General features: G+C 60.9%; 1 protein-coding gene across 1 annotated transcript in view; it reads left to right on the top strand.

The window, feature by feature from the left end:
* Positions 1-4,720: 4,720 nt before the first annotated feature.
* The window catches only part of SMAD6 (SMAD family member 6), a 64,439-nt gene continuing 56,746 nt past the window's right edge, over positions 4,721-12,413 (top strand). The window contains exon 1 of the mRNA XM_004620923.2: positions 4,721-6,521. Within this exon, the coding sequence (XP_004620980.2) occupies positions 5,735-6,521 (787 nt within the window). The 5' untranslated portion in view covers positions 4,721-5,734. The remainder of the gene's footprint in view (positions 6,522-12,413) is intronic.

Here is a 12,413-nt window from a genome sequence, read left to right on the forward strand (position 1 = left end):
AAGAAGAAGAAGAAGAAGAAAAAGAAGAGGAGGAGGAGGAGGAGGAGGAGGAGGAGGAGGAGGAGGAGGAGGAGGAGGAGGAGGAGGAGGAGGAAGAGACATCAGATGATAATGACAATGATGACGACTTCCTTCAAACCACACTGCGTTCGAATCCCAAATCTGCCCCTTATTGGCTCAGCAGTCAGATTCTTCATGTCTTCCTTTAGGTGGTGTCCAGGGCCTCTGCCCAGCTCTGTGCTTGGGGGTCACTTCTGGTGGTGCAAGGTGCGGGGCAGGGGGCATAAGCTGCTCGAATCCGGGCCTCCTCATGCCAAGGCTGGGCTCATCTGCTGAGCCAGCCATCTCTTCTGCCCAGATTTCCTATTTCTTCCTCTCATGGCAGGCTGAGGGCTAGCTTCTCCCTGGTGATGGAGAAGGGTCTGGGGACATCCTGAACAGAGGGTCCTGAGGACAGAACCGGGGTGCCTACGGGGCTACCCGGCCCCTGCACGGCCCTTCGTTGTTGCTTCAGTAGCCCCACACTTGGTCGTGGGGTGCTAGAGCTCACACATGTGGTTGTGGCATCAGGGAGCCCTGCGGCAGTACCACGGGGATCACACATGCTGTGGGGGCAGTGCTGGGGACAGAACTGAACCCCTCATGCCTGCAGCTGTCATGGAGCCACATCCCTGGGGACTGGAGTGAGGGATTGATTGATTGATTGATAGTTTGGGGGCCACAGGTGATGGTGTTCAGGGCTTACCCCTAGCTCTGTGCTCAGGGATGGCTCCTGGCAGTGCTAGAGGAACAATGGGGTGATTGGGATCCAACCAGGGTCAGCCACATGCAAGCCAAGTGTCCTGCCTCTGTACCTGCTCTCCAGCCTAAATAATTACCGATTTATTTTGGTTTGAGGGCCATAGCCAGTAGTGGTCAGTGCTGACTCCTGGCTCTGTGCTCAGGAATCACTCCTTGCGGGTTTCAGGGGACCATGTGGGGTGCCAGGGGTCAAGTCTGGGTTGGCTGCGTGCGAGGCAAGCGCCCTGCTCTAGCCGTGGCATTTCTTTATCGTTTATGAGCTGTCAAGAGACCAAGGGAGCAGCAGCACAGGCCCTGCTTGCCTCCTCTCGAGCACCCCTGGGAACTGAGGTTTATTTTGTGAAGGGCAGTGTAGGACAGTGATTTTCTGCCACTTGTCCCCAGGCCAGAACCAGTATGCAAGAATTTTCCTGCTGAGTCCCCAAACTTTGTGATGCTTAACATATGGTACCTACACCTGGATAACACTTTCACTTTGTAATGTTAGATCTGGGAGGAGTTTGGGACATACTTGGGGTGTTTGGGGGCTTCTCCCAGCTCCCAGCTCGGTGCTCAGGGGCTGCTCCCAGGGTGTTTGGGGGACCATGGGGTGCAGGGGACCTAATTGGGTGTTGGCCACCTGAAAGGCAAGCTCCTCAACTCCCATACTGTTTCTCCAGTCCCATAACATTAGATTTAAGAACAAATGCATAGAACGATGGGAAAGAGAGAGAGAGAGAGAGAGAGAGAGAGAGAGAGAGAGAGAGAGAGAGAGAGAGAGAGAGAGAGAGAGAGAACTTTAGGTAAGGTGCTTGTCTTGCAAACGACGGACCCAGGTTCAATCCCTGAGCACACAGCCAGGAGTAATCCCTGAGCATCGGTGGATGTGACCCCCAAACAAATAAACACTAGTACACAGAATGAATAAATATAGTGACTTGTTCTGGGGTCACTGTATATTTCTTTTGGGGGCCACACCGGCTGTGCTCAGGGGTCCCTCCCAGTGCTTGGGGGATCAGACCCAGGCTCCCTCACACAGAGCACGTGCTCCAGCCCTTGGCTGTCTCCCAGCCCTACGCAACATGCCGTTATGAATAATAGTTTTCATTTCTGCCTTAGCATTCCATGAAGCATCTCTGGTTTTTGCCAGCCCGCCAGTTGGAAGGTGGCTCACAGTGGCTGAGGAGACGCCCTCAAACTGTGGCTGCCACCCTACCTCCTCCTCTAGAGCAGTGTAGTGGCTACATGGTGGACTGCTTGGCTGGAAGGACCCCGAGGACACAAGGACACTAGCCCTGACTTCCTCATCCAGCGTCCTGCTGACGCTATCTATCTCCACTCAGACACAGACTCCTGGTGACAGATGCCACTGGGTCTGCATGTCATCCATTTCTCCCCTTTGAGACTCCTGTCCCCATTCTACAGATGAGAAGCCCCAGGCTTACAGAATGGAGAGAGGTTAAGGAAAACGAGGGCTGAACTTGGGCCTACCAGACTCTGGCTGCAGTGTTTCTTTTTTGTTTTTTTTTTCTTTGCTTTTTGGGTCATACGTGGTGATGCTCAGGGGTTATAGTCCTTGCTCGTGCACTTAGGAATTACTCTTGGTGGAATTACTTGGGGGACCATATGGGATGCTGGGAATCAAACCCAGGTGGGCCGCGTGCAAGGCAAACGCCCTACCCGCTGTACTATCACTCCAACCCCAGGTTGCAGTGTTCTTATGTTTTGGGCAGGATGACTTAGCTCAAACTCTGCATCTAACTATAGGGGCAAGTTTCTTTCTTTTGGCGGGGCGGGGTGGGGGAGGTGTCAGAACACACCAGGTGCTCATGAGCTATTCCTGGCTCTGTGCTCAGGGATGAACTCTGGTGGGGCCTTGGAGACCATATGAGGCGCCAGGGATAGAACTGAGGTCAGTCACCTGCAAGGTGAGAGCCCTACCCATTGTACTTTCTCTTCAGCCCCCTGCAACTTTCTTTCTTTCTTTCTTTCTTTTTTTTTTGAGCCACACCACGCTGTGCTCAGTGCTTAATTCCTGGTTCTATAGTCAGGGATCACTCATGGTGGGGGCTCAGGGGATCACATAGAGTGCAGGGGACCAAACCTGGGTTTGTAGCATGCAAGGCAAATACTCTCCCTGCTGCACCGTCTCTCTAGCCCCACCTGCAAACTCCTTAATGTCTTCTTGTTTTAAATGAAGGTGATAACATGGTGGAGTGGAATCTACTAATTCAGTAGATTCCACAGGCCACATTTTGGCACCCGGACCGCCTAACCTTTCCTAGCTGTGGGGGGGGACACACTCACCCCTCCCCTGTTTGGACACTCTCCAACCTCTCAGTGGCATCGCAGTTTCAGAAGCAAATTAAATGGGTGAGTTTCGGTGCCTCAGTTTCCTCCAGTAAATGCAGATAATAGAACCTGTCAAGGTTGTTGTGGGAATTAAATGAGTAATCCTTGTAATGCTAGGAACAATGCCTCATCCAGGGGAAGGCCTCAGCCCAGGCTGTCATTACTGTAACCCGCAGCCAAACCAGCCAATATCCCGGGAAAATACTCGGGAGTCTGCGATGGACCGGGAGATTCCGGAGGCGAGAAACGACGGGAAAAGGGGTCTCCCACGGGCGGGCGATCTGCGCACTGCCCCTCCCCGCGGGGCCAGCGGCACCTTCTTCATTTCATTTCGAACGAGAAGCGCAGGGCCGGGACAGCCTAGTGACCGGCCGGAGTAGCCGGGGAGCCTCTCCCGAGCCGCCGCGCGCAGCACCTGGCGCCAGGTAAAGGTCTGCAAAGGTGTGCAGGGCCCTTGGCGCCGGGCGCTCCCTGCCCGCCCGCGAGCGCCGCCCGGGCGCTGGGCCCGGCCACTCGCTGGCCCGCCGCACACGTGGGCACCCCGGGGAGCGCCGCGCCCCGGCCAATGGCAGCGGCCGAATCGCCTTCATTCAGCGCGGGGGCCCGGCCCGGCCGGAAGGGGGCGGGGCGCAGGCCGGGGCGGGGCCTCGGGGAGGGGGCGGGCCCTCCGCGGCCGGGCCAATCAGCGCGGCGCCCGGGGGCAGCGGGGGCCGGGCCTTTTTCCCTCCGCGCGGGACCAATCCCGACTTTACAAGCTTGAACTTTTGCCACCCTCGGACGAGCGAGCGCGCCCGAGGAGGTGCCCCGCCGCGCCGGCTCCAGGCGCTGGAGCCGCCTTAACTCTTGGCGCGCCGGCGGCCCGGCCGCGCTTGCGTGCGGGACGGTCCCGGGGAGGAGTGCCCCCGGCACCCCTCTCCCTGTCCGAGATGCAGAGAAAACACTGGGCACAGGGAGGGGGAGCCCCGGCCTCCAGGGGGCCCGGGACGGCGGGCTGTCCAGAGAGGGGGGCCCGAGAGGACACTCTCCGCCCGCACCCCACCTCTTGCAAAGTGCCTGTAGAGCCCCTGTCCCCGCTGCAACGAGGTTCTGCCCCACACGCCCTCCCCCATCAGAGCGACCCCTACTTTGGTCCAGGGGCTGTGCAGAACGTCATGCCATCGTGTACGATCTCGCCACCCCCAGGAATGAGCCGCCGGCCGGGGAGGCGCGCACACACACGCACATCCATTTTTATTAACCTTCCCCGGGAGGGCGGTTTGGGTCAACCGGAGCGCAACGGTGTGGCGGAGTCCGTGCACCCCCGGGAGAGGCCAAGCGCCCCATTCGCACCGGAGTGGGAGGTCGACCCCCCGAGGCCCGGTGCCCCCGCCCGTGGCACGTTTCCCGGTGCGCGCGTGTGCACGTGTGCGCACGCGTGGGCTCCAGCGCATCCGTGCCCGGGGCGCGTCGCGGACCGGCGGGGGCCGGGGGCGCTGCCAGGCTCGGGGCGGGGGCGCGGGGCGGGGGCCGGGGCTCGGCCCGCCCCGGGAGCCGCGGGCCCGGCAATGGGACGCGTTCTCCTTTAAGAGTTAAGAAACTTGAAACCTTGTTTGCGCAACAATCAGCGCCGCGGAGCCGCCAAAGTGTCTAGACTGGCATATGATGGGAGGCAGCCAATGACTCCGCGGCGCTCCTCCGGGGGCCCTCAGTGTGCGTTTGAGGAGAACAAAAAAGAGAGCGAGCGAGCCGCGCGGGGGAGCGAGCGGGGGAGCCGCGCCGGGACGGGGAGCCGCCGCGCGCGCCGGGACCGCGGGGCCGCCGGGAGTCACTTCCCGCGGCGGGGGGACAGGGCGGCCTCTGTGGCCGGGGCGCGCGGGGCGTCGGTGCGGGACGCGGGGCGGTTGGCCACTGTGGCCTCGGCGGACTGTGTTTTTAGCTAAGGATTTCCAGCAGCTCTTTGGGATCTTTACAGTTTCCACTCATGCGTTGACACCCGCGTCCGGGAGAGACTCCGAGTGCTTTCCAGCGCCTGGGACCGGAGACGGATCGGCCTTGGGTGCAAGCAATTGCAGGCGTTTTGGTTTCGTTTGGGGTTTCTTTTTTTTTTTCTTTCCTTTTTCCTTCTTCCCTTCTTGCAGGGAGTGAGAAGGCAGCGGGGGTCCTCCGCACGCCTGCAGAAGCCCATGTAGCTGAGCGCTCGGGTTGCTTGCTGGAGGCTGCCTGCGCTTTCCCAGACTCCACTCGGGGGTTCCGGCGCGGGCGCTTTGTGCTCATGGAGCCGCCGCGCAACTTTTGAAGGCTCGCCGGCCCATGCGGGGTCTGGGGGGGCGGCGCGCCTGCTGCACCCCCCGCCGCGCGCGGGGGCCGCCCTAGCCGAGCCGCGGGCGCGCGGGGGCCCATGTAGCCGAGGGGTCGGCGCCGACTGCGGCTCGGAGCGCGCGCGTTCGCTCCCCGGCGTCCCGGCTCGGCGAGCTCCCTGATGTGGCCGGCCCGCGGCGCCCCCCCGACGACAGACGGCGCGCGGAGCTTCATGCGGGGCCGCGGCCCGCGCCGCGCTGAGGGCACGGACCCCCGCTGACCGGAGAGCGCCTCCCCCCGCTCCCCCGGCGCCCAAGGGTATCGTATGTTCAGGTCCAAACGCTCGGGGCTGGTGCGGCGACTTTGGCGCAGTCGTGTGGTCCCCGACCGGGAGGAAGGCGGCGGCGGCGGCGGCGAGGATGGGAGCTGGGGCAGCCGAGCCGAGCCCGGCCCGTGCGCGCGAGACGGCGGCGGCTGCGGCCGCCCGGACGGTCGCCCGGTAGCCCCGCGGCGGCCCCGGGACGCGGCGGGACCGCGGGGCGCCGGGCGGCGCCGGCGCGCGGGCGGACCCCCGAGGCCCGTGGCCGAGCCGGGGGCCGGGACCGGGGCCGGAGGTGCCCCGCGGGACGTGGTGGAGCCGGGCGGCCCCGGCGGGCTGCCCGAGAGCGACTGCGAGACGGTGACCTGCTGCCTTTTCTCGGAGCGCGACGCGGCCGCCGGCGACCCCCTGGCCGGGCCGGCCCCGGAGCCCGCGGCGGCCGGGCGGAGCCGCGAAGCCCGCTCGCGCCTGCTGCTGCTGGAGCAGGAGCTGAAGACGGTCACGTACTCGCTGCTGAAGCGGCTCAAGGAGCGCTCGCTGGACACGCTGCTGGAGGCGGTGGAGTCCCGCGGCGGCGTGCCGGGCGGCTGCGTTCTGGTGCCGCGCGCCGACCTCCGCCTGGGCGGCCAGCCCGCGCCGCCGCAGCTGCTGCTCGGCCGCCTCTTCCGCTGGCCCGACCTGCAGCACGCCGTGGAGCTGAAGCCCCTGTGCGGCTGCCACAGCTTCGCCGCCGCCGCCGACGGCCCCACCGTGTGCTGCAACCCCTACCACTTCAGCCGGCTCTGCGGGCCAGGTGAGCGCCGCGCCCAGCCGGGCCGGGGAGGGTGGGGGTCCAGGCGCGCGCGTCTCCCTCGGCAGTCCCCGGCGAAGGTGGACGCAGTGTGGCCCCAGCCACTCGGGACAGCGAGGCACGGGGGACGGCACACCTAAGGGAAGCCAGAGGCTCCAGTCTGTGGCAAGTGTTTGTGGGTGAGGGTCTCGGTGTCAGGCTGTGTGATTGGGGCACACTCACAGGGCCACAGTGACGGTGGTTCTGAAACTGCCCCCCCTTTAGAAAACTCTTGCGGGGTGACAGCTCAAAGTGGGGCTCACCAGTTGGCTCTTATTGCACCAGGCATCACGTGGGGGTCGGATACTCCACTTGCTCACAGCCTGGTGTCCTTGCTTTCCAGCATCTTCGCTCTCATGCTCTCCAGCGTCCTCTTTCTCTCCATCATCCTTGCTCTCATTCTCTCCATCATCCTCGCTCTTGTTCTATCTCCATCATCCTCACTCTCATCCTCTCCATCCTCTTTGCTCTCACTCCATCCTCACTCTCATCCTCTCCATCATCCTCACTCTTATCCTCTCCATCATCCTCTCTCTCATTCTCTCCATCATCCTTGCTCTCACTCTCTCCATCATCCTCGCTCTCATTCTCTGCAGCATCCTCACTCATTTCTCCATCATCCTCGCTCATTCTCCATCATCCTCATTCTCATCCGCTCCATCCTCCTCTCGTTTTCTCCATCCACCCTCACTCTCATTCTCTCTCCATCATCCTCACTCGTTCTCCCTCCATCACTCTGTCTCGTTGTGTCCAGGTGTTTCCCTAGAGTGCAGAGTCCTGGAGGCATCTGTGAGTAGTTGCGGATGCTGGATACCTGTGGATACCTGTGACAAGTGCTCCCCTTCTTTTCTCTTATTTCTTCCTGGGTGCCCTCTCTCTCTCTCTCTCTCTCTCTCTCTCTCTCTCTCTCTCTCTCTCTCTCTCTCTCTCTCTCTCTCTCTCTCTGTCAGAACCCCCTCCTTCCCCATCACATCATTGTCTGTAGCTTCTTACTGGCCCCTGGAAGTTCTGCTGGGGCGACTGTGGGGGCTTGAGGCTCCTGTGCCCCTTTTACCCCACAGGATGCAGAGTTCTGCCTCCCTTGGGGCAGAACTCATTCCTGCTCGGAGCTGACTTGTCCCCATCACTTGGGGTTCTCATGGCCCTTTGGGACAACCCTAGCCTGGATTTTCTTCCTTGCCAGGCTCACTGCCGGCGTTATTGAGCATTCCAGGGTGCCAGGCTCCATGCTGGGTCTGTAGTGGGGAGAGTGGAATCCGAGTAGGATCTGTGCCCTTTAGGAACCTGATCTGGGGGACGGGGCAGAAGAGTCAGGCCTGAGGGTGTGAGCCAACGGGCCTTGGTGGGTGTAACAGGATGGCCCTTGGGGGCTCCTAGTCTGAACCAAGTGGGGGCTTGGAGGATGGAGTAGGGGAGGTGGGTGCCCGCAAGCTCAGGTGTGGGAAGGGAAGGGAAGGGGCCAAGCAGGGGCTCCAAGGCACGGCCTAGCCCTGTCCCTGGTGTTGGGCTGGAAAGCCTCTTGGGTGCTGGTTTGAGTTGGGGCTTTCACAGCTGCTGGGTGAGGGCTGAGGGCCCAGACCCTGTGAACTAGTCCTGACCACAGGCCTGGCCCCAGGCTCTTCCTGGCTGGCCAGGCATCTTGACCTTGGACTAGTAACTTCCTTCTTGAACCTCCTGTCTGGTATCCAGGGCTGGAGGAACAATCTCCACATCGAATTCATGTTTGTTTGGGGGCCACACCCACCGGTGCTCCAGGCTGACTTCTGGCTCTGCTCAGGGATCGCTCCTGGTGGTGCTTGGGGGATGGGGGGGCGGACGGAGGGCTGGGGATTGCAGCCAGGAGAGCAGAGTGCCAGGCCGCAGAGTGCCAGGCCGGCGCCCTCCCCGCGGTGCTGTCTCTGGCCCCTGTAGCTCATTCCCTAAGAAGTTTTGGCCCTGAACTCCCCCGGGAGGTGCTCTCCGGGGCTCAGTTTGTTCTCAGGCCTCTCCACTAAGCTGTAGGACCAGTGTCCAGGAGGCGCCAGACCAGCCGGCTCTGCCTCATCCCCTCCCTGACGGTTTGGGGTACAGGGACTTTGGCTGCCCACCCCACCCTACGCCATGCCTGACCAGCAGCCTGGAACCCGGCGGGTGCATAGCTGGTGCCCAGCAGTGCACGTCCCAATAAAAGAGTATCCCAGGGCACACGGACAGAGGGACTGATGGATGGACACACACACACCAAACACCCCCCCCCCAAACACACACACCCCAAACAAACACCAAACACTCACACATATACACAACACCAAACACACACACACCCAAACACAGACACCAAACACACACATACACACACACCCCAAACTCCCCCCCCAAGCACCCCCCCAACACACACACACACACACACACACACACACACAAAAGTGGGGAGACATAAAATCCTGAGGTCTAGACTAAGACAGATCCTAGGTTACAAGGACCACCCACCCATACAGTATTCATATTTGTGTCATAGTGGGGGGACCCCTCTGCCCAGGACCCCCTGCCCCCATGGGGTCAGTCCCTCCTTGGCCCTCCCTCTCCAGTAAAGCCATTGCTCTGAGCTGGGTGCCTGTGTGAACGGAAATGTGGAGAAATACTTTAATCACGGTTCCAACCTGTGTTTAGGGAGCTCCTTTCTCCTCCAAAGTATCCATTAAGTTTGGAATAAATCTCCTGCTCTTTGCTTCACCACCGTCTTTTTTTTTTCTGTAATTATATTCAGTAAATTACTATTATCCAAATTGCACCAGGGAAAGAGAGACTGTGTGTGTGTGTGAGGGAGAAGAGAGAGGGAGAGAGAGAGAGAGAGAGAGGGGGGGGGGGGAGAGAGAGAGAGAGAGAGAGAGAAGAGAGAGAGAAAGAGAGAGAGGAAGAGAGTGAGAGCGAGGAAGAGAGCAAGTGTGAGAGAGGGAGAGCAAGAGAGAGAGAGAGAGCAAGAGAGAGAGAGAGCAAGAGAGAGAGAGAGAGAGAGGGAGAGAGAGAGAGGGAGAGTGAGAGCGAGAGCGAGTGAGTGAGAGCGAGCGAGCGAGCGAGCAAGCTTCTGAAGGGCTGCAGGAGCCAGAGTCAGCCTAGGGAAACGCAGGGTTCCCAGGCCGGGACTGTCGGAATGAGACTGGACTAGAAGGTTTTCCTTTTATTTGGCCTGGCATTATCCCTTTGAAATGAGATCAATTTCAAGTTGGGCTTCCAAGCCCGCCCCGCCCCTCCGGCGGCCCCTCGCCCAGCCCTGCTCCTTCTCGGAGGTGAGGAAGGGGTGATAATGTGCAGTTTGCCTCTTGCTGGCGCCAGCCGGCCGCGCTGTTTATCTGGCTGCCTGGGGAATCCGGGCAATTAAGCTCAGCCGGCCCTTAAAGCGCCAGGAGCGCCTTTTCTGCCTCTCCCACCCGGGGCTGGGTGGGGGAGGGGCGGGGGGCTGGGTCTCGAGCTCGGAGTGGAGACAGGCCCCGGAGAGCCCCTCTCCCCACCCGCAGCCCTCAGACCACCCACGGGAGTCTGAGCTGCCGAGTTCGGAGAGTGGAAGGTGATGTCCCGACTGGGAACCGGAGCTGGTTGGGCCGGAGGCGGTGAACTCTCCTGGCTTTGGAAGCTGAGCTCATCCCCAGAGACTCCAGAGGCTAAGTACTCCCCAGGGCCAGGCCCGGGGCCGGCTGACAGTTCTGCTGGTCCTGGGGTGGTGCCTGAGGCCAAGCCTGTGCGTCTGGGGGGCTGCAGTTTCTCTCTGCCTCCCCCCCACCCCCATGTGTAGAGCACCCTGTGGTTTGTTTGTTTGGTTTTTGGTTTTGTTTTGGGGCCACACCCAGCGGCGTCGGACTACTTCTGGCTACTTCTGGCTCGGTGCTCGGGGATCACTTCTGGCAGTGCTCGGGGATGCTGGGAATCGAACCCAGTTTGGCTTCATTTTAAGTGAACCCACCTTCTGCAGGACCTGAGCCTGGGGAGTGGACAGAAGGCCCCGGGGCTGCTCCTCCTCCTTTCCTTGTGGGGGGAGGCCCACCCCCATCCTCTGTCATCCATCCTTCTGCCTCAGAGTCTTGGGGTCCCTTTCTCCCAGTCCCTGGGTGGAGTTGGTGGAGTTGGGTGGGTTCAAGGGGCGCCAAAGATCCCCTAGCTCCAGCTCGAGAAGTGGGAACAATCAGGATGTCCAGAAGTGGCACCAATCAGGATGTCCCTTAGGTGACAGAAAAGGTGGCGAGTCTGGACTGGAGAGAGAATGAACAGTGCAGGTCACGGCAGGAGGGAATCTGGGAACTTGGTGAGAAGGAGAAGGAGTTGGGACAAAAGGCCACGGGCACGGATTGTGGGAAGTGTCCAGGACAGGAAGTGGCAGCTCAGGGGCCCTCTAGACCTGAGGGTGGAGGGTGTTTCCCCTGCTAAGGGGGTAGGACTTCTTTTGGGGGTGATGGAGACGGCTGTGATGAGTGATTAAGGGTTCAGAGAGTGCTTTCCTGAAGCAGCACTGAACTGTACGGAGGGACTCGGGGACCCGAATCAATCAAACAACAAAAGGGCAGGTTGGTTTTGGGCTCTCTTCGCCCGGACTCGGCAGCTGGAGGCACATCTGCATGGACAGGTGGTCCTTCCCCGTAAAGCAAGAGCTTGCTGGGGTGAACACTGACATTCCAAAGCGTGCCTTTCACGGGGAGGTCTCTGAGCCTCACTGGCCTGGGATGGGGTTCAGTGATCCACCGCGGCGCCTTTGGGAGCCGTGTAGGGCCCAGGAGCCCGTGCCTGCTGCACCCCACCGACAGTTGCCCCTGGGCTGTTTCAGTTTCTGGCATTGGGGTGCCCCCAGGCCCTTCCAGGTGTGTCTGGCCTCACACCTCCAGGCTTGAGCCTCCAGTCACCCCTTCAGGTCAAGGTCAAGCCCCCCCTACCCCCAGATCAGGATGTCCTATTCCCTTGCCTGCCCACAACTGCCAAACATCACCCCGGAGCTTGATGTGGAGACAGAGGCTGACAGCTGCCTGCCCCCTGTGGCCTGGGCCCCCCAGGTCTGATGGTTGGAGGGAACCAACCATGGGATGTCACCTCCTGAGAAGTGTGGGACATGGGAAGGGTGGAGGCTGGGAGTCAGGAGGCCAGGGCCCCGGACTCTGGGGGGTCACTCTCACTGTCCAGGTGGCTGACTGGCTCCTGTGGGGGGAGTTTGAGCCTTAGCGCTCTCTCTCTCCCTCCCTCTCTCTCTGTCTCTCTCTCTCACCCTCTTTCTCTCTCTCCCTCCCTCCCTCCCCTCCAGCCCTTCCTGTGTTTGGCCTCTGAGTGATGGCAGGTGGGTCCCCACCGTGTTGGCTGTCTCCCTGGGCTCCTGCCTTTGCCTCCAACACCTCATTTTCCTTCTCTGCATCTTTGTCTTATTATTATTTTTTCTTATTATTTTTATCACCATTGTCTTTGTGTACACCTGACTCCTTATTTGTGTGTGTGGGGACAGGGGTTTGGGCCACCCCCCCTTCCCTCTTCATCAGGGATCACTCCTGGCAGCACTGGGGGGACCCTGGGGGTGCCGGGGATTGAACCTGGATCCCGTCATGCAAGGCAGGTGCCCTCCCCGGCTGTACTGTCTGCGCTGGGTGTGCTAACCTCCCCCGCCTCTCCCCCCACTGCCGGGTGGTGGTATGGAATAAGGGGTGTCCCCTGAAGGCCTGTGTCACTGGGGTGAGGGGTAGGGCGAGGCCCGGGCACAGACGCCAGCCACACTGGGTTTGGCGGGGGCACAGTGCTCAAGGCGGGTTTCCTGTCGGTAAGAAGGGAACGCTTAACTGCCAGCTCATTTGTTTTCAGAAAGGGGTGACATCAACATGGGCATCCAGTGAGCTTAAGGAACCACATTTG

This window comes from Sorex araneus, chromosome 2 (assembly GCF_027595985.1).
Source record: "Sorex araneus isolate mSorAra2 chromosome 2, mSorAra2.pri, whole genome shotgun sequence".
NCBI lineage: Eukaryota > Metazoa > Chordata > Mammalia > Eulipotyphla > Soricidae > Sorex > Sorex araneus.